Source organism: Anolis sagrei, chromosome 1, assembly GCF_037176765.1.
Source record: "Anolis sagrei isolate rAnoSag1 chromosome 1, rAnoSag1.mat, whole genome shotgun sequence".
Lineage (NCBI taxonomy): Eukaryota > Metazoa > Chordata > Lepidosauria > Squamata > Dactyloidae > Anolis > Anolis sagrei.
In genome coordinates this window covers 284,766,372-284,793,312 of record NC_090021.1, presented here as the reverse complement: position 1 = coordinate 284,793,312, position 26,941 = coordinate 284,766,372, and the positions used below count along the sequence as shown (strand labels likewise).

The window sequence follows — 26,941 nt, the reverse complement described above, 5'->3', positions numbered from 1 at the left end:
ATCTGCTATCTTATTTGTCTACTAAGGTTATTATTGGAGGAAAGTTCTGAGAGTGCCTTGGACCACGAGAAGATCCAACCAGTCCATACTTCAGGAAATAATGCCCGACTGCTCATGGGAGGAAAGGATGAAGTACTTTGGCCACATAATGAGAAGACAGGAAAGCTTAGAGAAGATAATTATGCTGGGGAAAATGGAAGGAAAAAGGAAGAGGGGCCGACCAAGGGCAAGATGGATGGATGGTATCCTCGAAGTGACTGGCTTGACCTTGAAGGAGCTGGGGGTGGTGACGGCCAACAGGAAGCTCTGGCATGCTGATCCATGAGGTCATGAAGAGTCGGAAGCCACTGAACGAATGAACAACAACAAGGTTATTATTATCACCACCTTTCAAAATATAGGATTCATAATTAGTTTCAAAGGGGCCGCCATGTTAGCTTATTGATCACAAGCACAGAGTTTGGATCCATAGCTCTTGAATTATTTTTGATGTTGGTGGATTCACATATGTGATCATAAGAGCGAATTATGAACAAAATGGTCTGTTTCATGTGGCAAGTTGGTATCTACCACTGCTCTGCTTTGCTGGAGATCATCAACAATCCTCCCAATTATATTTCAGATAAAGGACCTTTGATGCAAGCACTGGTTCAGTGAAAGGACAAAATGGGTTTAAGACAAGTGAACATCAAGGGAATTTAGATTCACAGCCTGAAATTAATTACAGATATTTTGAAGAAGACCTTGGAACAGCATGCCGCCACTGCTCACACAAAGAAAGCTTTGACTCTAGCTTATGCCTAAGTGCACTTTAAGAACCATAACTTTATAAGGAAATACAATGCATGGTTTACTCCGAAGATAATTCCACTGTGTTTAATGGGGCTTACTCACAAGGAAGTATGTGCACAGAATTGCAGCATTAGTTACCTTTGCAAGGCTTAATTGTTACTGCCATCTACTGGGAGTTTCAGATTTATTCCAGAAACAAGAGCTATACCGTTCCAGTTTTTTCTTTAAAGAAAATATATCAAAGACAATATAGAAACTAGTTTATTTGTAACATAATTCAAATGGACAACAATAATTTTGAACACCATAGAACTTTCTCAATCACGTTGAAAAGAAAAAAGTTGTCTATATAGGTAAAAAGTCTAGTTATATCCAACTCTGAGGGGTGGTGCTCATGCCCATTTCTAAGCCAAAGAGCCAGCGTCTGTAGATACCTCCAAGGTCATGTGGCCTGCATGTCTGCATGGAGCACTGTTACCTTCCCGCAAAAGCAGTACCTATTGAGCTACTCACATTTGCATGTTTTCAAACTGCTAGGTTGGCAGAAGCTGGGGCTAACAGTGGGAGCTCACCCCACTCCCTGGATTTGAACCACCAACCTTTTGGTCAGCAAGTTCAGCAGTTCAGTGGTTTAACTTCCTGCACCACCTAGTTGTTTATATAACTGTTGAATATTTTATCTTATTTTAGATGTAATTAAATTCTTTTTCCAAAAATACATTTCTTTTTCTGCCATGCTAAGAATATCACCATGCTAAGAATATCACCAATGAGGCTTCTCATTTTCTCCAATTCAGCATTTCCCCTAATTTATTAAGAGGATCTATTTTGATGAATTAAGTGTGGAATTCTATTTTGACATTGCTTGTGGCAAATTAGTTGTGTCCTAGGATCATTTCTGCCTCATCAACCTACATAAGCACGTGCTATTCATGTTTTATTGAATACATGGTCAATAAATAAATGGAATATAGTTTAGATAACTTAGAGATCTAGATATGCTGCTCAGGATTCTGTGGCCTACTTTCAGCAGGAGACTTTCTAGCTTGAGAGAACCTCCATCAGTGGCCCCGTGTTAAAAGAGTTGCTCATAACTCTTGATCATTGTTTGCCCTAAAAAATAAAAACTATGTATAGTATATAAATGTATATAAAGCCATTTTAAATATCTTGATCATCTCTTAGCTAGGAGCCCCCAGTGGCGCAGTGGGTTAAACCTCTGTGCCGGCAGGACTGAAGACCGACAGGTCGCAGGTTCAAATCCGGGGAGAGGCGGATGAGCTCCCTCTATCAGCTCCAGCTCCTCATGCGGGGACATGAGAGAAGCCTCCCACAAAGATGATTAAAAAAACATCAAATCATCCGGGTGTCCCCTGGGCAACGTCCTTGCAGACGGCCAATTCTCTCACACCAGAAGCGACTTGCAGTTTCTCAAGTCGCTCCTGACACGACAAAAAAATAAATAAATCTCATAGCTTAACCAGTTCTGTTTTTTCCCCATCCTCTAACAATTATCCAGGGCTCTGCTTTCAAATTCACTTCTTTTGTTGCTTTGTGTAGCACCTCTGTCTGTCCTTAAATCCCTTGGTGAGTCCTCCTGTACCTTAAACAAGCTGTTGGAAACTTCAGAACTTTCCATGAGCCTGGCTACATCCATGTCTTTGTGCTCTTAACATTCATGTGAATTCTGCTCATCTAGGTTCTGCTACTTTCCCGTCTCTGGCACCAAGTCTCTCTTCCCTCCCCATATATCTGGAACTGTCTCAAGTAATTTCTATGTGTCACTTACAACTCTCAACCACCACCCCCAAGACTGGAACATTCCTTTCCTCCCCTATTCAAGTTCTGGAACAAAGTGAACCACAGAGCCAGCATGGTATAATGCTTTCAATGTTGATCTAAGACTCTGAGAGACAAAGATAAGGTACGAAAACCAAATAGCTAACTTTGAACAATCCTATCCATCTTGTTATGTCCCTTAATGTATCTGATGAATGTGATTCTAGGTTCTTGTGGGTTTTTTCGGGCTATAGAGCCATGTTCTAGAGGCATTTCTCCTGACGTTTCACTTGTATCTATGGCAAGCATCCTCAGAGGTAGTGAGGGCGATTCTGTGAATGTGAGGGTGAATGTGATTCTATCCAAGGGTTCTTTTATATTCAGGCAAGGCTTGCAATTTCATTCTGTTAGTTCCAGGTCTTAGAGGAAACTAACGGCTAACATAATCTGAATAAATCCTGTCATGAAAAACTAATATAGGATTGACTTGAAGGTCCATCACAATAAAACAAAGTCTAAGTACACAGATTTCATTGTTTCTCAATCTTCCTAATGCTGCAACCCCTTCCTTCCTTCCTTCCTTCCTTCCTTCCTTCCTTCCTTCCTTCCTTCCTTCCTTCCTTCCTTCCTTAGGCGATCCCTCATAGTCTGAGGATGATGGTCCTCCAAGTGTAGTGTCCTGACGGTGGGTCCGTAGGTGACTGTGGAGCCCTATTCTTGATCTGCATCTTCTCCCACAGTGAGGGCATCGATTTCCAGGTGGAAGGGTCAGGGCTTCCCAGTTCTGTCTATGCCAGAGTTTTTAAGGTTGGCTTTGAGCCCACTTAATACAGTTGTGGTGAACCCCAACCATAAAATTATTTTCTTTGCTACTTGATAACTGTAATTTTGCTACTGTGTTCAAATTTGGGCATATTGAGTATTTGTGCCAAGTTTGGTCCAGATCCATCATTGTTTGAGCGCACAGTCCTCTCTGGATGTAGGTGAACTACGGCTCCAAAACTCAAGGTCAATGCCCATCAAACCGTTCCAGTATTTTCTCTTTGGTCATGGGAGTTCTGTGTGCCAAGTTTAGTTCAATTAAATTGTTGGTGGACTTCAGAATGCTGTTTAATTGTAGGTTATCCATACATCCCAGCAACTACAACTCTCAGATGACAAAATCAATTACCCCCAACCCCACCAGCATTCAAATTTGGGTGTATTTGATATTTGTGCCAAACTTGGTCCAGTGAATGGAATTACTTCCTGCATATTAGATGCCAATAGCAAATGAAGCAAACAGCATCTTACAAAAAATGTCCCAACCTTCTGTCAGTGTTCTTCAGTAGGTTGAACAGCCACATCATACATTTCATATCTATTTTTTAAAAGCTTCCCATTTAATATATTTCAACATGAGGGGAAAATAGTGTGATAAATTCAGGCTGTATCTGAGTACCAATGATCTGATGTGTATGTAAGATCCAGTTAGTAAATAACAGTGTGAACCTGGGAGGTCCATGTCTCAAATCTTATCTCACTCACAGACTCACTAGGTGGCCATAGGAAAGTCATTATTCCCTTAACTTCAAAACAACTTGCACTGAAATTTGGGTTGATTATAATGCCTCATCCATAAAGAAGTGGTTATTGACATTACTGAGATATTATCCCAGGTTCAGCCTCCAATGTCTTCAAAGTTACCAAATAGTTCCTGTTCATAGTGTTGTCCACAACAGACAACACTACAAACCATTAGTTTGACTTGCTAAAAAATACACTTGCAGTTGTATGAAATGCTCCCGTATGTAATATTTATAGCCTTGTATCAGATCAGCATTTCCACAAAAATACTTTCCGATTGTAAAAGAAAAGGTGGGGAATGTTGATGTGAACTCCTAAAAGTAATCATGGACTGAAACCAAAATAAATCCACCCATTTCCTACTGCAGTATACCTCAGTTATAATGAACCAAACATGAATGTAGAAGTAAACCTCTGAGAGTAGTTCAGACTTTGATAGTGGTTACATGGGTGATATGAGAGCTTATGAAAAAATATTGACCAACTATTTAGATCACACAGGCAATGGCTTTTTAGTTTAAACCCTTTGAGGATCAAGAACAGAGGATATATTTACATTTTTACTCTTTGTGAGTAAGATCAATGTGAAATAGGCAGAATGTGTAGTTATTTGAAAGCCTTAGATGTGGGAAACTAAAGGTGAAAATAAAATCACAGACAACTGGATGAAAAAGATTTTTTTATTTCATTATTTCATCACTGTCAATACTGTCCATGTCAATGTAACATGTTGCAAACAAATCCCCTTAGGGTTTCCCAGTTTTAAACAACTACAATATTTACAGGTTCTTTCCAACAACACACTCGCAGACACGCTCGCACACGCACGCGCACACACACACAAAAACACATATCCTATCCCTGGCAAGATTTCTATACGCTGGTTGATGCAAAATATATATTTCCAAGTTTCAACATTTTCACCCACCACAATCTATGTATTCATTAGCAGTTCATTGTCAGGCTACGTTTGATAAGGATGCTAATAAGTTTGACTTTCAAGGTATATGATTTCCATCTGCTGAAGTCATAAGCAGAGCAACTTCACTGGGTTGTGTGTGCACACAGTAGAAACATCTAAATGGCATGTATTTTTTTAAAAGTGCTTGCCTATGAATGGTGTGTTACACTTCTAAAGCCTTTTGGAGCAGCCATCTTAAAAACAGCCTTTAAAAATGGGTGAAAACTATTCAAGGGCTGTAGCTCCCACCAAGGTGTTATGTACCCACCATCATTTTACTAAGGCACATATTAAATACTGCTATAATCTGTCTATCATCACAGAGCAAAGGGTTTTAGACACCAAGTAAGGCCAGACAAGTAGAAACCTATATAATAGGTAAGAAAATCCCTTAATAAAATTAGGTATATAATACCATGGTGGCCTAACCCCATAATTTATATGAAGTATCTCTGTATGCTTTGAAGGTTTCTTCCATGTATACTTCTTCATTGAGTTGTGATTTTAACTTTCTTCAAGGGCTTGAAGTGGAGGGCCCATGTTGATGGGTTATTATCTAGTCTCACTATTAGGGATTCCACTGCCTGCTTTGGTAATATTTTGCCCTAAAGCATTGTTCAATTGCTTCTACCATATTATTCCATCTAGTCAGCATTATCATATTTTTTTGTGACTATTAGCTCCTCAGAAGCAAAACTGGGAGGTAACGCCATGACAGAATTAAATGCAGAGACATGCCAAGTGCTCTTATAATGGGAACTGCTTTATAAAAAAGCTCTTCTCATCACCTACTGAGGACACATTTCCATTTCTGAGTTGATAAAGAAAGTTATAATTCACTACTTGGATATTTGGTGTGTATGGAATAGTTTGTTTTGTAAGAAAATCAAAGCATTTCAAAAAGAGGTAAGGAAAGTTTTGGATAACTTTATCCAGGATATTCCACTGGGCAGTTATGAAAGCTCCTGCATTTAATGTTCAACCCCTAGTTTTGAAGACAGATCATAAAGTATAGAATTAAAAACATCCATTGCACAAAGACAAATCTTCATAGTCTGTTACTAGATATATATTAGCAGAAGCTAATTTAGGAAAAGAGACATTTATCTATACTTCTGGATTCCCATGTGCATACAACATTGAGAACTGAATGGCAAAGAGTTCTGAAAGTTGTAAGAATTCAAAAACAGATTGCACATCTTGTTGGAAAGATTATAATATACGTAACCACATAAATGTTGGGTTACATCACAGCTTCACATAATGAAAGCTGTATAGCAATTGTATCATTTGGCTTACAGACTGACCTAATACGGTGAGTAAAGAGAAAAGCAGATGGGTTTTGCCTATAAATTCTCGATGCATTTGGTAGGTGGTCATATAAAAACTAAGCATCCCAGAGCTCGATTCCCAAATTCATGGGAAAGAGTCAAGTCAAGAAACCTGAGGATGAGGGATTGAATAAGAGGACCCACACGGATGGGTTATTTGGTTTCACAGTTAGGATTTTGCTGCCTGTATTTTGCCCTAAAGAATCATTCAAAGGCTTTTGCCATATGAGTTACATATCTCCTTGTGAAACATTCACTGGAAAGTAGATGAGTTTTATATGTAAAACTAGTGTAACCAAAAATCAATGCTTACAAACAACCAAATTAAATTATCAACAGGTTTAAATACCAAATGCCAGAACCTGAAGTCTTGAAGTTAGAAACTCATGTTAAATTCTACATTTTAGTCCCAAGTGAAAGAGAATATTCAGATTCTCAGATGGAGATGATGTTTGTTCCCCACTAGATGTTAGAAAAGAGAAAGAGTAAGGCCTTGTTAGCAAAGAAACATAACATGGGCCATATTATACTCAATTCCTTGCCTCTTTCAAGCTGAAACTTTAAAAGTAAAGTTTATTGGTGGATTTAATTGTCTAAGAAATCATCCAATATATTTTTACAAGATTGTTTGCCTTTTCCTTATGCACCTTCTTGGAAAACTTAAGATGTGAGTGATAAAAGAGCACATATGTAGTTGTCAATTGGGAAGGGAACCAAGAACGACTCATCAAAAGGCCTAATCTTGGATGAGCATGCCGACCTGGCCGACATCACTGAGACCTGGTTGGACAAAGGAGGGGGGAGTGAATCTCTATAAATTACTGTAAAATGATAAAATAGAGCCAGGTGCTAAATTAAAAGTATCTTGCCACTCATGTGATCAACTGATGCACACAGGTCACAGCCACAATCTAACTCAGCATATTTGAAAAATAAAGCAATGCTCAATTTATTGCTACTTTACAAAGTCCTAAATCCTTTTGTTGTGGCACTGGACCATTAGTGTTAGGTCATTACTTTCAAATGTCTTTGGATGAGATCAAATTTCAGCTCTTTTCCTAGGTATGCAATGTTTTTTATTTCACTACAATGCCTCCCTTGCATGATCACCCATGAATCACTTAATATTGAGAACATTAAAGAGAAGATGGCTGCTTCTAAAAGCTGTAATTGTTGACTGTGTTCCAGAACACATAAAGGAAACCATCACTCCACATACACCTTTTCATGATGGCTGCAAGCAAATCATCGAAGCAACAGATCGTGGAATATACTGCAGCTTTCGCTCCCTGTCCCAATGCTGTATAAGTAACTTGTTTCCCAGAAAACACACTAAAAAAAACCCCTTTGAACACGGTAAAACCTAAGATATGCAACAAAAATCAATTTCACAGTTATACTCAAAACTACAGTTATTATAGAATATATAATAGCTGAAAATAAAATTCAAGTCACAAAAAGAATAATAATAACTAAAGGGAGCTAAAAGGCGAAATGGTATGATGATCAGGCGGTGCGGTTTCTATTTTTCTTTAATTAAAAAAGTTGTTTCACCTGATTACATATACTAAGAAGTCCCAACACAAAGAAAGCCACAATACCCTTTTTAAAAAACACAAAAGAACAACTCGGGCCCATCCAGTTTTCCTTGCAAAAAGCAAGCTTCTTCCAAAGGATGCTAGTAGTGTATTTTTGCTGGTGACCACTGGAAACCAGATGAAGAGGGAAGAAGAAAAAGCACAACTGTGTGATTGGGCCAACAATAAAACTGTGAAATTGCTGCACATCTGCACCGTCAATTTGTTTTATGAAAAACAGAAATTTCAGATGTTTATTCTATATTTATACTCCATCATATATTGTGAATAGGATAGTAGGAATGCACAGATGTGCAAACTAACGTATTAAACAACAACAATAACAAAAATAATCAATGGCACATTTCCTATCATCAATATGAATATGGAGTGGGGAGAGGGTTAATCCCAAAGGCAATTTAAATAATGGTATTTTCTTCTTTCTATATATTTATATACATATAATATATATAAATAAATGTTCTGAGCGATCTCAGATTTTTTTTAGTGCATTGCCATAAAAAAAATAGTGCAGTTTTTGATTGATTTTTTTATAACTCACAAGGAATAAGAATTTAAGTCTGGTCACACTTGCCATGAACAAATTCTCAATTCTGCTTTACACTGAACTCAAAATGTGTATCCTTTTCAGGTATTTAAAAAAAGAAAGAACAAACAGAGTCTACATTACTGTGACAACATATGGCCATTTTTGGCAAAACTTTTTTTTAAAAAAAATGAGATGTTCCTTTTTTAAAACTGGAAAATGCTGGATTCTTTCAAAGCATTGCAATGCATAAAATAAAGTATAAAACAAAGATATGTTGTGTTTACCCTTCATGCACAATGTTTTTCCTCAGCAGCTCAGCTTCTTGCTTATTTCAGCCAGAGGCTGACACACCCACCCAGTTGTTTTTCAAGTCTTTTCCTATTACTTGAGGCATCAGAAACATCCTCTTGAAATTTGCACCTCATTTTTAAGCTTTTTGGAAACGGACAAGAAGTTAACTATGAAAAGCGGGTCATACTTCAGCCCCTAGTTCCAGAACTCCAGTTTCAATCACAGCAACGTATTTGTCTTCAATCTGGACCAGCAGTATGGTTTTGTCTATGTGAGATCTAGTCCCTGGATCTCTGCTGCAAGGCACCCATCGGTGAATCACCTGAGCATCAGTAAAAAAAAAATGGGATTAAAAAAAAGAATTGTTAGATGAATATTGCTATTATTCTGTAAAATCAATATTATTTCATGATAAAACAATGAGTCACATTGGATGGTCAGGTCCTAGTCTTCTCTCTGCATATGGGGCAAAAAACGTGTGGCCCTTCACCATATTGCTGAAGTTTAATCATGCCAACCTTCTCAAGGGTGAGAGATTATGGGAGATGTAGTTGGAAAATCACAAATTCCCTCTCCTTGCTTTATGTGGTGTGGGAGAAACACTACATTTCTATGTTTCATCCATAAGATGTGCATCTATCATACTTCAGAGTGGGCCTGATGTCCACTCATGGATGTATTGTCTCAGCAAAGTAATCTGGTGTTTTTTCCTGCTCGTACTGTATATACTCGAGTATAAGCCTAGTTTTTCAGTCCTTTTTTTAGGCTGAAAAAGTCCCCGTTTGGCTTATACTCAAGTCAGGGTTATTTATTATTTTATTCTGTTATTATTATTATTTGTATTACATTTATTATTTTACTCTATTCATTATTATTATTATTATTATTATTATTATTATTATTATTATTACGTTTATTATTTTACTCTATTATTATTGGAAAGATACATAAGCACATTTACATTGAAGAAAGTTATAAAAATGGTTTAATCAGAATTGGGCAGCCTTATCTTAAATTACAGTTTTATGTAAATATTAAAAAACATTTAACCTACTGATGTCTCAGTTAATGTAATTGTATTGGTATCTATTTTTATTCTGAAATTTACCAGTAGCTGCTGCATTTCCCACCCTTGGTTTATACTCGAATCAATATGTTTCCCAGTTATTTGTGGTAAAATTAGGTGCCTCGGCTTATATTTGGATCGGCTTATACTCGAGTATATACAGTAGTTTTTTTTTACTTTGTTTGTTTTTCAACACAAAGCATGTGCACACCTGTGCTGTATATTCAACATGGTCTTTAGAACCAATGTGCCTCTTCCCAGTATCTGTGGCAGAATCGAAACTTACATGGCCTTCCATGCCTTCCTGAGGACTCCAGTCTTTCCAGCTGTTTCTTCCAGCTTTTAACCTTATCGTTTCATCTGGCCACTGCAGTTCTTTTCTTTTAGACAAGTTGATCCCTTCCAGTACTTGGCTGGTATCAGTTATCTGCGGCAGAAAAGGTGTCATATTCATTTAAAACAGTATTCATTTAAAACAGGACTTGATCATCTAATATTTTTGGCTTCTGATTCTTATTAGCCCTAGACCAGTATGGTTATGAACAGCAAAAGGAGTAGTCCAACATCACCTGGGGGGTTGCAGGTACACCAGCCCTGACTTAAAGTTAAATTAACCCCCTTCCCTCTTCAGATAGATACAATCCTCCTTTCCTAAGACAGTACATTATTCATTGCAGTAATGGTTTCTTCTTTTGGAAAGATTTTTTACAGTCTTTGTTCATTGTATTGTGGTCTGTAGCTATTGCTAAGAAATAAGGAAATGCCAGTAGAGTAAAAGTATATGATTTCATAAAATGTTCCAAGTAGAATCATGCCTTCATGATACCATGCTGCATTACATTAGGGCATGAGATAATCAAGTCCTGAACATATATCATTGACAAGTAATAAAAACTGGTATTAAAAGCAAAGACACATAGGGAAAAAAATCTAGTCTATTTCTCCAACTGATTCACCTGGATTCTGTAAACAACATCATCCCTTTTGGTTTGTGGCTGGATTACAGGGCTCACATTTGTGCCTGCTTGCATATCTGTACTATTATTCATTCCATCAGTCCCTAGAAAGCCAACCAGGGCATGCTGTTTGCAGGCTGGGATGCTTTGGCTGGAGCTGCTTGAAGAAGGCAAGCCATGCTGCACGCTGACAGCCCCCGTCTGGCTAGCAGGTTCCATTTGGTTCACCATGGACAGACGTGACTGGATGGATGATGGGAGGTTACGAAGGGAGAGCTGGCTGGTGGACGAGCGCCGGCAAGGCACAAAGCCAGTGGTAGAGGTGCGGAGTGATGAATGACGACTGCTGTAGCAATAAGATGACTGGCTGGCAACAGAGGCACGGGCAGGGGAATGTCTGACAAGGCTGGACTGCACAGAGTGAGCACTATGGCTGGTGCCTAGAAGTGAAATACATGTGACCGTGAGAGCAGAGAAAAAGTGCACATTTCGCATATACTATGAGGTTACACTAATATTATGGTTTGCACTTTTGCTTGATCTAAAATTGGCAAGCAACTTGGGAAAGTGGGTTGCTGAGAGTTTTTCGGACTGTATGGCCATGATCCAGAAGCAGCATTCTCCTGCTTCTGGAACATGGCCATACAGCTCGGAAAACTCACAGCAACCCAGTGATTCTGGCCATGGTGCCTTTGATAACACTGCTTGGGAAAGATATTCTTGCTTTATACACAATGGTTTTGGTTTTCTGAAAAATTCAGTGTAACCTCACTGCAATTGAGAGATAGCAGAAATATCACACCTTTCGTTCATTAGGGGAAATGAACTATCTTGCTAATGCCCAGCAAATATCTAGCAAGGTGATGCCCAGGAATATATTTATTTTGTGAACTGAAGTACACTTTACAAAATTTATTCATACCAAACTGTTTTCTCTCATTGCTGGTGCACTTTACAGTTTCTACTTCTAGATTGCACTGCTGCCTTAAACAGCAGGTGCCACCATTGTGCCAATATTTCTTGCACTGATCATTGACTGGTTTGGGTAATTTTTTTTCTACAGTACCATGCTATGCTTTTGAAGCACTGTACAGAGAAAAGTCTATGATTCACGTGGTAAACATGGCAAACACACAGCTCACCACAGGTGCTGACAGGAGTCACTAGAAATGATTTAAAATATACTTGATATGCCAACTATGATGTATACAACAACCCCATGTCTTTCACTGGATTAATAAAATGCAAATGAACTACATGCCCTTTAGGCCTAAGATCATCCGGCAGGACAAGTTGATCTTACGCCTACTATTAAACTGCTATGTTCTGTTTAGTCCAAGAAAGCAGCGAGGCAAACTAAGTGCTACTGCTTATGTCCCTTAATATTTAGTTAGAGAATATCTCGATCTTCTGTATACATTTTCATGTCAAATTCCCTCCCCACACTCACCTTCCTGCTCTACTCTGCTAACAGTATGATCAAAGCAATAAGGGGTGGAGAACCTGTGATCTTCTAGATCAGTTGTTCTCAACCTGTGGGTCCCCAGGTGTTTTAGTCCTCAACTCACAGAAATTACAGCCAGTTTACCAGCTGTTAGGATTTCTGGATGTTGAATAATAATAATAATAATAATATCTTTATTTTTATACCCCGCCCTCCATCTCTCCAAAGGGACTTGGGGCAGCTTACATGGGGCCAAGCCCAGTAAACACAGAGTTAAAAACATAGCATATAAAATATAACAATAATATAAAACAACATAAAACAACATTATGACAATAATAAAACAACCATCATAAGCAACAACCAAGAACATACTTCAAGTCTCATTATGGGAGGTGGGCTGGAGTGCAAAACAGGTTAGGAAAAAGGCTAATCGGTAAGGTGCATAGATCAAGTAGCAATATAAGGATTAGAGCAGATTATAACAGGGACATTTGACTTTAAAAGTGCAATAGCAAAGTGCAGGGACATAGTATATTTAGGCCACGGATTAGTGCCAACAGGCAAGGGAATTGTTTAATCAAATGCACAGCAGAACATCCATGTCTTTAGTTCCTTACGAAACGTGGATAGGGTGCTAGCCTGATCTCCCTGGGGAGGGAGTTCCAGAGTTGAGGGACCACCACTGAGAAGGCTCTCTCGACGGGGGTGGCAGCGAGAGAAGGCCAAAACATCTGGGGACCCACAGGTAGTGAACCACTTTTCTAAATGTTGTTGGGATTTATAATGTCCACAAGAACTGATGGATTTTTGCCCAGTGTTCATCTAAGACCACGGATTTCCTATCCCTGCAATAATTCAAATATATTGGCTCAACTTTACCCAGAGTAGCAGGGTGAGATGTGATAGGAGGATGCAGTCCTGTTCCAGGTACTGGTCCAACTGTTATATTCCCTCCTCCTCCTTGAGATACATTGCTCTGAGAGTCATTGGCAGTTGCACTGTTACTTGTGCAAGAGGCTCCACCTCCAGCATCTGAGTCTTCAATGTTTCCTCCACTGTTGCAGCCAGCACCACAGCCTTTTCTTAACCTGAACATGATGGAAACCCAACAGAAAATGGACTAGAGGAAAGCAGACACAAGGTTCTTTCAGAATACTACGGAAAAAAAATATTCCCCACTTAAAATGATTTGTAACACTAAGACTGTGTAAGTCATGCTGGGGGGTCTCCATTCCATCCAAATTCTGATGGCATTATGTGATGCGCAACATGACAACACTGAAGCATATATCATAGAAGAACAGAAATCCGACATGAAAATACTACTCAATGTTGAATTTTAAATGGAATAAAATATAGAAAATAGTTTAATGTGTTGTGACAAACATTCAGTTATAATTTGCAATAAAGGATATCAATGGAATGTTCTGTATTTTCAAACGGAGAACTGCACACAGCTGAACCAGTACCAAATTTAATTTTCCAGTCTAACACCCACATCAGCAGAACTTATATGCATGGTTTTACTTATTGACTGAGAGCCTCCTGTACAGGTTTTACCTGCTTCTTGGCACCTCCATTGTTTGTCCCATTAAAAATGTCGGGTTTTGCATATCTGCATGAAGTCCAAGAATGTGTCCTGCACAGATATGGTGGTTGTACTGTACTTACAATTAAATATATTGATTTCAAAGAATATGCTCATCCAGTTCTAGGCAAACAGGCTCCAGAATATTTCTGGGTCCTCAAACAGTTTGGAGAATTTTGTGATAAATTAATTTTGAAAATCAAGTTAGTGGCACAGCTAAGATCAGTCCTCTGGGTATAACTCACTCACACATGACTCGTTCATTTTACTGGAACAATATTTAAAGTGAGGCGGTAGCAGAGCCTTTTTTACATATTGAAAACCGTGTGAATCTTCAGTTGCAGCTGCAATCACAAAATGCATTTGCAACAGAAGGGGAATGGCAGAACATAAAACTACCCAAAACCCGAGCCATAAGGAGAGGCAGGGAATCAAATAATAATTGTTGTCGTCATTATTGTTATTATTACAATGTGAGTTATGTCCTAATACAGTTGTCATAGATTTTAATCACATCAGTAAATTACCTCTGAAGATATTTTTATCAACTCACCTATGCCACGTAGATACTATGAAGTTCTTAATGTTTCCAAAACTAATAGCACCTCCAAGAATCTCTTTGAGTTGCTCATGACTGTCTGAGTAAGATGTAGTCAGGGGTGAAACATAGATCGGATATCCAATTGGTTGATCGCAAGATGAGTTTATCATGTTTCTCAATGCCTGCTTGGCATTTTGGATGCTCCCTCTTTCCGGGTTGCGATTACGCAAGAAGACCAGCTCCTGCTGCTGTCCAGCCCAAAGGCCACGCACACACTCCTTATTCACCTGAAAGAGTTGAAAGGGTATGCATAATTAGGAAACTCAACAGGAAGATAAAAATAGGGAAGCATGTAGCAGACAATCTCAGATCTGGTTATGGTGGTTTTACAGTTACCTGAATGCTATGAGATTACATCCTACCATCTAAGTCTAAAAGTGATGTAAAAACAGTCTATTTATTTTTTTAAAAATGAACAATAAACAAGTTTCTCGTTACAATGAACAAGTTAACCAAGGCTGACTGACTTTTCCTTTGCTTCAGTTCTCAAGCTACACTTATAAACACACTTGTTAAGATGTAAATTTAACTGAAATTCCCCGAGTATGAATGATCTTTTAGAGGATTATATGCCAATTCCGTTTAATTATTATTTGTATAGACTGCAGTTAAATATAGAGTGGTATGAAAGCCCCCTGGTGGTGCAGTGTGTTAAACTGCTTAGCTGCTGAACTTGTTGACCGAAAGGTTGGTGGTTTGAATCCGGGGAGCAGGGTGAGCTCCTGTTGGTAGGCCCAACTTCTGCCAACCTAGCAATTTGAAAACATGGAAGGTAACGGCACTCCATGCAGTCATGCTGGTCACATGACCTTGAAGGTGTCTACAGAGAGTGCCAGCTCTTTGGCTTAGAAATGGAGATGAGCATCACCCCCTAGACTTCATGTCAAGGGAAACCTTTACCTTTACTAAGAAAACCAAAGCAATTTAACAAAAACACATTTAACATATATTTGTCATGAAACCTTCTCTGGTGAAGAGGGAGAGACACCACTGCATTTAAGAAGACTTCTTATTTGTTACACTCTTCCAAGGTTTTTAAAAATCTTTTCCCTCACACACAACAACTTACTTTAATAACTCGGAAAATTAGATAGCGCCTGTTTAGCATGATAATTTTGTATTCATTGGTGCCATCATCCATCACATGGCGAAGGGCAAGCAAGGAGGGAGAATTGGAAAGGACAGCACTCCTCCAAGCAGGGTCCCCCTCATGAGCTATAACCAGATTTTGTTCATGGGATGTGATTGCTTCATAGAGAATGGCAGGGTCATCATATTCATCTGGAGAAGTGAAATGGTCCTAAATGGAGAAATGCAGGTGTTGTTTATTCATGTCTTCACTATTATAAGGAAAGTGACACATTTTAATGAATGCTAACATTAAGCAGAAAGCCAGCATGCTGTCTTATTTTGAATGCCAGACTAGACCCCTAGGAGACCAGGGCTCAAATGCCTACTCAGTCATAGAACCCACTGGTGAACTAGGCAAGTCTCAACCTTTGAGCCTTAGAAAAGGAAATGGCAAACCTTTTCCGAGGAAATCTTGCTGTGATAGATTAATGTATACTTGAAGGCATGCAACGACATTAAACATCATGACATTGCAACTATTCAAAAAGTTAGATCAGTCTGCATAGACATTAAAACACATTTGAGAAGAAAGTTTTAAAAGAATATATTTAAAAGCTTCAGAGGCTGCTTTCGTAAATGTAAGCAATAAAAATTAAGGATTTCACAGAAATCTGACAGGGAAAAGTCATAAATGTACTTGAAAAAATAAGATTTTCCAAGACCAAGACCTTCTGGAAAGAAATATATATACTAGGGCTGGGCGGTTTCGTTTCGTTAATTCTTAATTCGTTACAAATTCGTTATTTTTTTTGTTAACGAAGCGATAACGAACCATTCTGGAGCAACTTAAAAATGAAACTAATTTTTCAATTCGTTTCGTAAATGCTTCGTATTTCGTTATGTATTCGTTTCGTTATTGGTTTGAGGTCGTTTCGTTATTATTTCCGCATGTCTGGGGCAAGTTTTATAGTTGTTTTTTGTTTAATTAGTGAAAAAAAATTATAATATCACACCAACAGTCAACAACAGAGGGAGAGGGAAGCTTCAGAAGTTTTTTTTAGCGTATTGCGCGATCACGGCCTCCATTAATGAATCAATTTGTTATTGTTTCGTTATTGTTTTGTAATTTTTTTACCATTTATGAAATTTCGTAAATATCGAACTTTTTTAAAGGAAAATTTCGGAATTCTTTTAAATATCGAAACGCAAAAAACCCCAAAAAACGAATCGATTTTAGAAACAAATTTTTCCGTTGTTACCCAGGCCTAATATATACCTGGATAAGCTCCCTAATACATTAACAAAATATGCTTCAAAAATTCCGATACACCTGCTGTGTAAATACAACACCATCCATGAATTAAACACAATTCAAATTGAAGTGCAATATTGAGCCAATTCTTATTGTGCACTTTTACAAGCTGGCTTTTCCACTGAATACTTTCCATAAATGTCTGCCTTTCTCACTTTAAAAATTAGAACTTTATAAAGTTAAATCTCTATACAATAACAAGGCAACACAGCACCTGCAAATAACTTGAGCTGAGCTAATCTACAGGACTTGCAGACCCAATGCTTGAGCAATATTTATACCTGATGCAGTTTTAATGACATGCGTATTCCTGGGACAACAACTTTCCTCAACAACTCCATGTCTGCAAATATCCATTCATCTCGAATTGATGAAATTCGAAAGTCTCCTTTAAACAATGCATGAAGTCCATACAGGAAGGATTCCAGATTACTGTTTAGTTTGGAAAAGAAACACATTTATTGTAGCAAGTATTCAACATTTTATATTAGAAGAATATTTTAATTCTGTGTTGAAAATGGCTAAGGAGTCTGGAACACTGTGGGTTGTAACACTGAAAGGCAAGTAATCATCTCAAGTAACTCTGCCTAAAGAAGCTGAAATGATTTTTCTCCTTCAGTATCATCCTTAGAATACTCTGTTCTTGAAAGGATTAGTGTAAATCTGATATCCTATTGTCTTTCCCTCCCCTTAAGGTTAGATATTAAGAATTTGGCACTCATTAGCAGAGAAGAGGCCCCAAAATTGTGTCATTTATTGCTGTTACTAATTTGTCACTGTAAAATAAGACTTGAAATGGTCTTGATGAGAGTGGCTCAGCAATCTTATGCAAGGAGTGAAGAATTTTTCTGTGCTATTATTGTAGGAGCTAGGCTCATCATTTTCCCTCAACACGCTGACAGAATTAGTCATTTCCTTGATAACTTTCATCTGCAGGCACATGTCAGCTATTCAGATTTTCAGCTTCCTTCACACAAACAGAGTGGGAGATACATTTGCATACTAACATCTTATAGAGGGAATGAAAAGACATATGAAATGACAGAATTAAAATGGCCTGACCTTTCTATTCTTCCCAGTTCTGAAATAAACACATTACCTAGACATATGATGTGAAGCAGTTCCCAGAGCTCTCCGACCAAGAACACAGAGTCCATAGCAAAGAGTGACTAGAGAAGAATCTTTATCTGCATTCAGAGGCTTCAAGTAGAGAGAAAAAAATGAAAAGATTGAGTAAAACAGATAGGAAGTTACTATTGTGGGAAGAATTATAGCTATGTTTTACATGTATCTTAACCAGCAGTGAAGTCATCTTTTCATGAACATTTTCCAGTAGAAAAACCTGCTCTTCAGAGAGGGAGTCTCTGAAAAGTGAACATCTTCACTTTATGAAATACAAAATGAACATTATAAACGTTTTGAATATAAGGAAGATGCAAAACTGCACCACTGGTACTAGAGAGTTAAATGCTAGAATATTTATGTCTTCCTCTACCATCAGGAAAGTCTTTGCAACACCTGGCAAAATCATTGTTTCTGACTCCTGCTTGGCTGGAATAGCATCCTGGCAACACTACTACCATCTAATATTGTTCAAAATGACTATAAATATACTACAGTGCCACAATGCATAAGCTTTTATTTGCTTGACTGCCCAACTTTTGGAATCCTAGCACAAATCATTCTGTCCAAACTGAAGACATTGTGCTCACATAAACCCAGTCCCTTGAATAAATGTCCTGAATGTGTAAAATATCATTCTCACTGTTCTATGCATTTTTTTGTCAGACATAACTGACCAAAGTCCCTCTGAATTTCTCTCCACTGAGAAAGGTCAAATCTGGGGATAAACCTGTGTAGCGCCATACACCTTTCTCCCCAGAGAATAACAATCCATCTCTTTCCTCAGTGGACAGAAGGGATTGAAACCCTGTTGTGTTTCTGTTCACAAAGAAAGGAAATTGATTCCCGTCTCTGGGGTGAGAAACAGATCTGGGCTTCAGGTGCTTCTCTCTGATTAAGAAAGAAATGGATTCCTTTCCCTGGCTTCTGCATGGCTTTGCACAGCAGGGTTCTGCCAGATTTGGCACCCGAGGAGAGATTTGCTTTTGGGAACTCAGCACTGGAAAGACTGTGCCACCAGACTTGAGTCTTCCCTTGAGTTATTTTCCTTCCATGAGGCAGTAAGTGAGTACAGGGAGGAAGGGAGACTTTTACTGTGTACTATATTGTATTATCTGTTTTCAGCGGCATGTCGACTGGAGAAAAGGGGTTTCAGGTAATACATGAAAAATAAATTGATCCCTCATGCAATACGCAGACTTACTGGACTTACTTATTCAAGTATTTTTACCTTTTTCTGGTTTAATTTTTATCAACATAAAAGTTAACCATAACATTCAAACAACCACATGATGTATTACTAACCATACATACTCCCAACACCCCTATCACACACAAAATAAAACCTCTTTCCCACACCCATGCACCCTTCACCATGACTTCCAACACTAAAACGCTATGAAGTGTTTAAGTCAATTCATCTATGCTTATTCACAGTAATCCGAAATTTCCAATGGTACTCCTCTATGTCATTGACTCTCCACTCAGATATGTCATGACCAACTTCCACTTTTCCATACATTCCTCATTACTTTTGTTCCTCCTGATATTAGTTAATTTGCCCATCAGCATATATTCCCACATTCTTTCCCTCCAATCCTTTTTAGTGAAACTTTTTTCCCTTTTCCAGTCTTTGGCTATGGTTAATCCTACAGCAGCAAAACTATATTGGTATATTTCTTTGTCCTTTTGGTTACAGTTTTCTCTGTGTAAACCTAATAGATGCAACCCTGGGCTTCTAAAATTTTTATTATGTAGCGTTTTATTTGTCTCTTTAGTTACCTTATCCCAAAATGCCTGTATGGTCTCACAGGTCCACCACATGTGGAAGAATATTCCTTTCCATTTCATACACCTCTAGCAAATATCTTGTTGTGATTTATCTATTTTTGCCAATGTTGCTGGGGTGATATATCATCTATAAAACATTTTATATAGATGTTCAATGTATTGTCGAAGGCTTTCATGGCCGGAATCACTCAGTTCTTGTGGGTTTTTTCGGGCTATATGGCCATGTTCTAGAGGCATTTCTCCTGACGTTTCGCCTGCATCTATGGCAAGCATCTTCAGAGGTCTGCTGGAGCTGGGAAAAAGGGGATATATAAACCCCTTTTTCCCAGCTCCAGCAGACCTCTGAAGATGCTTGCCATAGATGCAGGCGAAACGTCAGGAGAAATGCCTCTAGAACATGGCCATATAGCCCGAAAAAACCCACAAGAACTGAGATTTTATATAGATTCTCCCTAATTGATCCAGATAGTGTAAATTTGAATCCTTTGTTTCATAAATATTCCCAGTTATCCAATTCTATTGGTCTACCTAGGTCCTTGGCCCATTACTGTCTTGACTGTGTTATCCTCCATGTTGTAGCTTAATATGTATATGTATAATCTGGAAATTAACCCTTTGTCTCCCTTTTCCCATATTCTTTAAAATTCAGGGTTTTTTTTTGTATTTTTAACTTTTGAAGGTTTGGTGTGCTGTTTTATGCTCCTTTGTTTTTATTATGATCACAGATTTCTTATTTAATTGAACTCTAATTTGTGATGTATTTTAGTCTTTCAGTGCCTCTCATACACCATGTGGTATCCATTACTATGAAGGGTGGTTAAAAATTACCGTACTTTCTGGTGTACTAGGCAACTTTTTAGGCCTGGAAAATCTTATGAAAAGTCGGGGGTCGTCTAGTACGCCGGATATAAAATTAAAATAATAATAATTAAAAGGAAAGAATAAAATCCAACTACCTTAGTGGCACGGCCTGAGGAGGGAGGGCATAGGAAGGAAGTGGGTGGAGGGAGAGCATGGGGAGGAGTGGCAGACCGTATTGCCAGGGGTGATGGCCTGCTGGGCTGTCCCCACGGCCCTCGCCGCTCTCCCTGCTCTAGTTTCATGGCCCTCCTCTGCCCCTGATGTTCACTTCCTTTGAAGGCCACTGGGCTTGACTAGGCCCAAGGAAGCGCCTTCGGATGACTCCCAGCAGCCCCGGCAGTGGCGTGCTTGGGATGTGCGCACTGAGGCATTCTGGGAGGCATAGTTTCCTGACTCCTACGGTTCCCAGAATGCCTCAGCGAGCACATCCCAGGCACACTATAGCATAGAGTTGTCATCCGAAGGCACTTCCTTGTGCCTCTGGACGATGACTCCCAGCAGCCCCGGGATGCGGCATGCCTGGGATGTGTTTGCTGAGGCATTCTTGAAAGTAGAGCAGGGAGAACCACGGGGGCCACCCAGTGGGCCATCACTCCCAGCCAGTCTCCATGGAATGCGGAGTCATCTTAAACGGTGAGTATATCCCTAACTCTGTATTTTCTCTTGAAAAGTTGGGGGGTCATCTTATACTCCCAGTCGCCTTATATGCCGGAAAATACAGTACTTCCAACTGACTGACAAAAAATAAAACAAAAGGTTCACTTAAGGAAAAAAAATAATCCATGTGGTTGTTGCTTTTTAAAATGCACCATTTGCCAGGACTTAAATGCTACTGGACTAGTAAAACAACAGATCTTCCCAGATGTCTTGAATAATTGAAAAGTGCTTACCTTTTCTCTCCGAGAGCAGCAATATTCTATCCAATTAAGGTAAATTACACAAAAACTCTCTCTGGAGATTCCCGCCAGCCGGTGGTCATAATCCTCATCAATATTAGGATTAAATGTAGGGTCCACATCAACATAATTTTGGTCTGCACACTGCTGCAGTCCTTCTTGCATTGTTTCATTTGATAACCATTCCTCTAGCTTTGGAGAAGATGTTACATAATAGATGATACCCTGCCAAGACGAAAGGTTAAAGGCATTAACAGATACATGTCTGACCACAGCTCTTTATAGTGATTTTGTATGCTCCTGAAAAACACAGGGAGAAGAAGGAAGAACATACTGTGAAACTGCTGAACCCATTTAATTAGTTTATCCATCATTTTCAGAATAGAACAGGGAGGGAAAAGAGAATGAAAATGTCTTTATCCCTCCAGTTTTTCGTAAATGTGACACAAATGACATTTTGAAGACATTTAAAAATTGCAGGGCTACTAGAAACATCTTTACATTTGATTTGGGGGAAGTTGCCATTGGCACTCAGACTATGAATGCTGTTTTCAAAGGAATGTCTTTTTATATTTATAAATTCAGTTTGGCCAATTTCAATTACAGACTTGTTATTCTACTTCTCTCCATTTCAAACCAATTACAATGGTAGGTATGAATAAAACATAACACAGATGTCAGAAATTTAGAGAAATCACAATTGTGAAGAGCAGACAATTTTGCAGATCATTAGCTTTTCCCACAGATCTTTATGACGACTCTTCACTCCCCCCCCCCCCCAAACATGTATTAACTCTAGAACTGTACCTTGACATAGTAAGTAGTGAGTATTTTCCTCAGGTCAAATACTTGAAGCATGGAAGCAGCACTGTTGTCGGTGATGCTGTAGCCCTCCAAGACATACTTTGTGACAAGGACTTCCCAAGCCAGCCAACGTTGGCCAAAGGCAGCATTGAAAGATAACATGTGAGGGATATGACCAGGTTCACAGCAACAAAACCCTTCGTCTTCTTCTACACCCTCAGTAATGGCTTCTACTTCTCGTTGCTGACAATAGGTTCCTGAATGAAAAAGAGGTAAATGCTTGTAAATCACATCAACAACTGTAAGAGTCTGTGTGGCAGACAAGTAATTATCATGTCCTATATATACACAAGATGGATAATAACTAAGGTATCTCCTTGACTTCATGGATGAGTATAGTTGGAGACTTCTGGCTCACAACTTAAACGTTTTAATTCATAATATGACACTCTATCACAGGCATAGGCAAACTTTGGCCTTCCTGGTTTTTGGACTTCAACCTACCGGCTGATAGGAATTGTGGGAGCTGAAGTCCAAAACACCTGGAGGGCCCAAGTTTGCCCATGCCTGGTCTAGTAGAAGGGATGCCAGAAATTACCAAAATAAAACCAAATCACCCCAAAACAACAGCAGTAATGTAAGATTTAAAGTTAAAAAGCTTTGAGTTGGTTGATATGTATTCTTTTATATTTTACTTAAAAGAAGAAGCTTGTTCACACCCAATGTTTTTATTCAAATTGAAAGAGCATTTTTCTAAAATGTATAATGCATATAGTTTGATAAGAGCAAAGCTTAATCAACTACTGTATAATATTTATGAAGCATAAGGCAAGTTCAGGGAGATTTATACCTCTAAATTCAAGCCCTCTGAGTTGGAAAGTAACCAAACCGTTGCCTATCTCTATAATGTGTACTAGTGCATTGAGGTAGTCAGAAGCAAGAATAAAGCAGTCTCCAGTGCTGTAATTCCCCCATCGCCCAAGGAGCAGATCTCCACAAAGGCTGTGCTGAAGGGACCGAGATAGATGTTCATAAAAGATGGAATTCAAGTTATTGTCATCTGAACCTGCATGAAAATAATGCATATGACATTAAAACCAAACCAAGAAGATCAGTTCAAACCTACAGTTTGAAAAATTCATCCTAAACATAAGATAAAGGCTAGGACTGACAATCAGGCTTATTGCTAAGTTGGTTTCTGCCTCCAACAAAATAAGAGGGAGGCCCCAATTAATATTAATCCTACTATTACAAATTAACAGACTTTCCAAAGGCTAAACCCTAGTAGACATCAGTATTACTAATAAATAAATACTCAAACAGATATAAATAAGTAGATCTATTAATCTATTTATGAAAACGAAATGCAGGAGGGATTGCTTTTTACAAGATTTAATTACCATGCATGAGGTTAATTTGTAAGCAAAACTGCTAGTTTTACAGAAAGGAATATGAATTAAACTATGTGTGATTATAAAAAACTACCCAACAGAATATTGTCTCTGCTGTCACCAACAATTACCTGGATTCCTATCAAGCTGGGAAGCCAGTCTTGTGTTTGAGTGGTCCACTCGCTTTGTGCTAAAGGAAATGGCAGAACATGAAGAGTTACTTGTCAAACGGCCTTGAAATGATGGCTAAAGAGTAGGCCTGGGTAACAACGGAAAAATTTGTTTCTAAAATCGATTTATATTTGGGGGTTTTTTTTGTTTCGATATTTAAAATAATTACAAAATTTTCCCTTAAAAAAGTTCGATATTTACGAAATTTCGTAAATGCGAAAAAAATTACAAAACATTAACAAATCGATTTCCGAAACAATAACGAATCGATTCGTTAATGGCGGACGCGACCGCGAAATACGCTAAAAAACCTCCAAAAACTTCTGAAGCTTCCCTCTCCCTCTGTTGCTGACTGTTGGTGTGATATGATAATTTTTTTTCACTAATTAAACAAAAAACTTGCCCCAGACATGCGGAAATAATAACGAAACGACCTCAGAACAATAACGAAACGAATACAATAACGAAATACGAAGCATTTACAAATCTTTTTAAAAATTCGTTTTTTAAAAAAATTGCTCCAGAATGGTTCGTTATCGTTTTGTAATTGAAAAAATTAACGAATTATTAACGAATTACGAATTAACGAAACGAAACCGCCCAGCCCTACTAAAGAGTAGTTAGTCCTTCACTGCTTCAGTTACCAATTTGTATCCCATTCTGTGTGACATGTATGTGCTTCGTGGAATATTGGGGCATAGGGGCAGATATATACAGAAACTGAATTATTTCAAAAATGTTAATTGTCAAACAAGAATCTGCCTTATTATTTGCTATACCACACACTGTTTTGTTCTGAATATGTCAGTATTGGCAGCGAAGAGCATCAAGGCAATATAAATACAAAAAGCCTGCTTTAAAAGCTTTGGAGGAATCATGCCAGTAATTGTATTCAGAAAGTGTACAATGTAAAACATTAAAAACACACTTATTGCTACACAGGGATCTTCCTTTATGTTTCCAAAGTCACCTACTTGTAGTCTCTCTCCCAGAACTTGACAGGTCTGACATAAGATGTGATGAATATTGCACTTCCCAGAAAAGGATTTAGTGGGGTAGAGAAAAATGCAGACACAACTGCTTGAACAAAAAGCATTGCAGAATCTGTACAGCAATAGAATTAAGGAACTGTATCTGGTGATCATGGCAGAATGACATAAAACAAATACCACAATAGCACAATAATACAATTGTAGAAAGTTAGAATTCTATTATACTATTTACCAAGACCCCATAGAACCACAGTCTGAATTTGAAGCTATTCTTTGAAGCACATGAATTTATAGCGGTTATAATGGATTGTGAAGAAAGATGATAGGAAGATAATAAATTCATTGAAAATGTCATGGTGGAAGAGACTTCCAATACCACAGAGTGACTAAAAAAATAAATGAATGCACCCTGGAGCAAATGAAACCTGAAGTCCCAATAGAAGCCAACACTGAGTACCCCTCTCAATAATATACGCATTACATAGCTATCATGACTTATGTAATATAAACTGGATAGTAAAGGAAGTAGAAGAGGATCAATTCATTTGAAATGTGGTGCTTTGGGGAAGAGTTCTACAGACTTCATGATTTGCCAAAAAGACAAATGGGTCCAAGAGCAAGTAAACACAGGACTCCCACTTGAAACCAAAATAACTGAACGGAAGCTATCATGCTTTGGACATATTATCAGATGACATTACTCACTAGAAAAGACAATAATACTTGGCAAAGTGGAACAGAGCAGCTAAAGAGGAAGACCACATTACAGATGCATTAATTTAATAAAAGGAACCGCGGCCCCGAGTTTGTAAAACCTGAGGATAGGTATTGATGACTCAGGCTCATCGAATTTTCTCATTAGTAGGGCCACTGTAAGTCACAGCTGACTGGATAATAAACAACAATAACAATTTGCAACAGGCATGATATATATTACAGGGTAAACACATTATGTATAATTACTCCGCATTCCTGCTGATATCAAACAATGCTCTACAGTAGAAACTGAATAGAGAAAGTAATTTGTCTTCTTTCCTAATATATTCTTTTCCAAGCAAACACAAACTTCATCTCAAAGATTAATGCCCCATCAGTTTGTGTTGTAATACTAAGCATAAAATATAATATTTATTTTCTATTCACCGAATATGCTTCAATCTACTGGGATTATGATTCTGGAATATTTTTCCCCTGTGATTAAATACAGCTAGGCTTCATATACCTGAGCTTCAAAAAGGATACGCGGCACTGCAAAAGGCTGGGCAAATGCATGGAAAGCAGATCCCCATGTAATTTGCCACGGGGCAATATAAGTATACACAAATCTCAACTTGTAAAAAAGCTCCCAAAGCTGGAAGGAAAACATAGGAAATTATACATATGTCATCATCCTTGAAGTGACTGGACTGACCTTGAAGGAGCTGGGGGTGGTGACGGCCGACAGGGAGCTCTGGCGTGGGCTGGTCCATGAGGTCACGAAGAGTCGGAGACGACTGAATGAATGAACAACAACAACAACATCATCATCAGTGGCAACACAGAATCAATAGGAGATCTTGTACTATTGAGACACACACATGATTTCGGCTTCCAAATAAAAACAGGGACTCTTCTGGTATCATAAAGACTAGGGAACATATATAGCATACACATCTGTGAATTGAAATCCCTTCATCATATACCTCCAAATTGGCTCTGGAAGGTTGGAAAACTGTAGCAACAAGGGGAAGGAAAGCAAGTTCCATTGGGGTTGCTGGCACACCACTGGATTGAGCTCATGGTTGAGATTAGAAACTGTAAACAATGAGGTCAGTGGCAAGTTTAATGTAGGAAATTCATCAATTTTACATGCACTAAAATATTCTTTGAATGACTGCAGTCTCACAGAAATAAATGAGCTGCAAAAATCCAAAAATATGAAGCTTAATTTTATATACATTGAAGAACACCTGATTCAGTTATGCAGGCTATAACTGATATCTGATTCTACCAAGAGCGGATTCTTAGACATACAGGCCAAAATGT

The 26,941-nt window shown here is 38.3% G+C and overlaps 1 protein-coding gene across 5 annotated transcripts in view; it reads right to left on the bottom strand.

The window, feature by feature from the left end:
• Positions 1-4,803: 4,803 nt before the first annotated feature.
• PCNX1 (pecanex 1) overlaps positions 4,804-26,941 on the bottom strand; it is a 105,201-nt gene continuing 83,063 nt past the window's right edge. For all 5 annotated transcript variants that reach the window (XM_060761639.2, XM_060761659.2, XM_060761649.2 and 2 more), the window contains 14 exons: positions 26,159-26,267; positions 24,899-25,028; positions 23,885-23,943; positions 23,213-23,428; positions 22,366-22,619; positions 21,553-21,783; positions 17,988-18,088; positions 17,170-17,320; positions 15,575-15,805; positions 14,458-14,732; positions 13,196-13,404; positions 10,870-11,309; positions 10,200-10,340; positions 4,804-9,169 (listed from right to left, as the gene is read on the bottom strand). In XM_060761639.2, the coding sequence (XP_060617622.2) occupies positions 9,029-9,169; positions 10,200-10,340; positions 10,870-11,309; positions 13,196-13,404; positions 14,458-14,732; positions 15,575-15,805; positions 17,170-17,320; positions 17,988-18,088; positions 21,553-21,783; positions 22,366-22,619; positions 23,213-23,428; positions 23,885-23,943; positions 24,899-25,028; positions 26,159-26,267 (2,688 nt within the window). In that variant the 3' untranslated portion in view covers positions 4,804-9,028. The remainder of the gene's footprint in view (positions 9,170-10,199; positions 10,341-10,869; positions 11,310-13,195; positions 13,405-14,457; positions 14,733-15,574; positions 15,806-17,169; positions 17,321-17,987; positions 18,089-21,552; positions 21,784-22,365; positions 22,620-23,212; positions 23,429-23,884; positions 23,944-24,898; positions 25,029-26,158; positions 26,268-26,941) is intronic.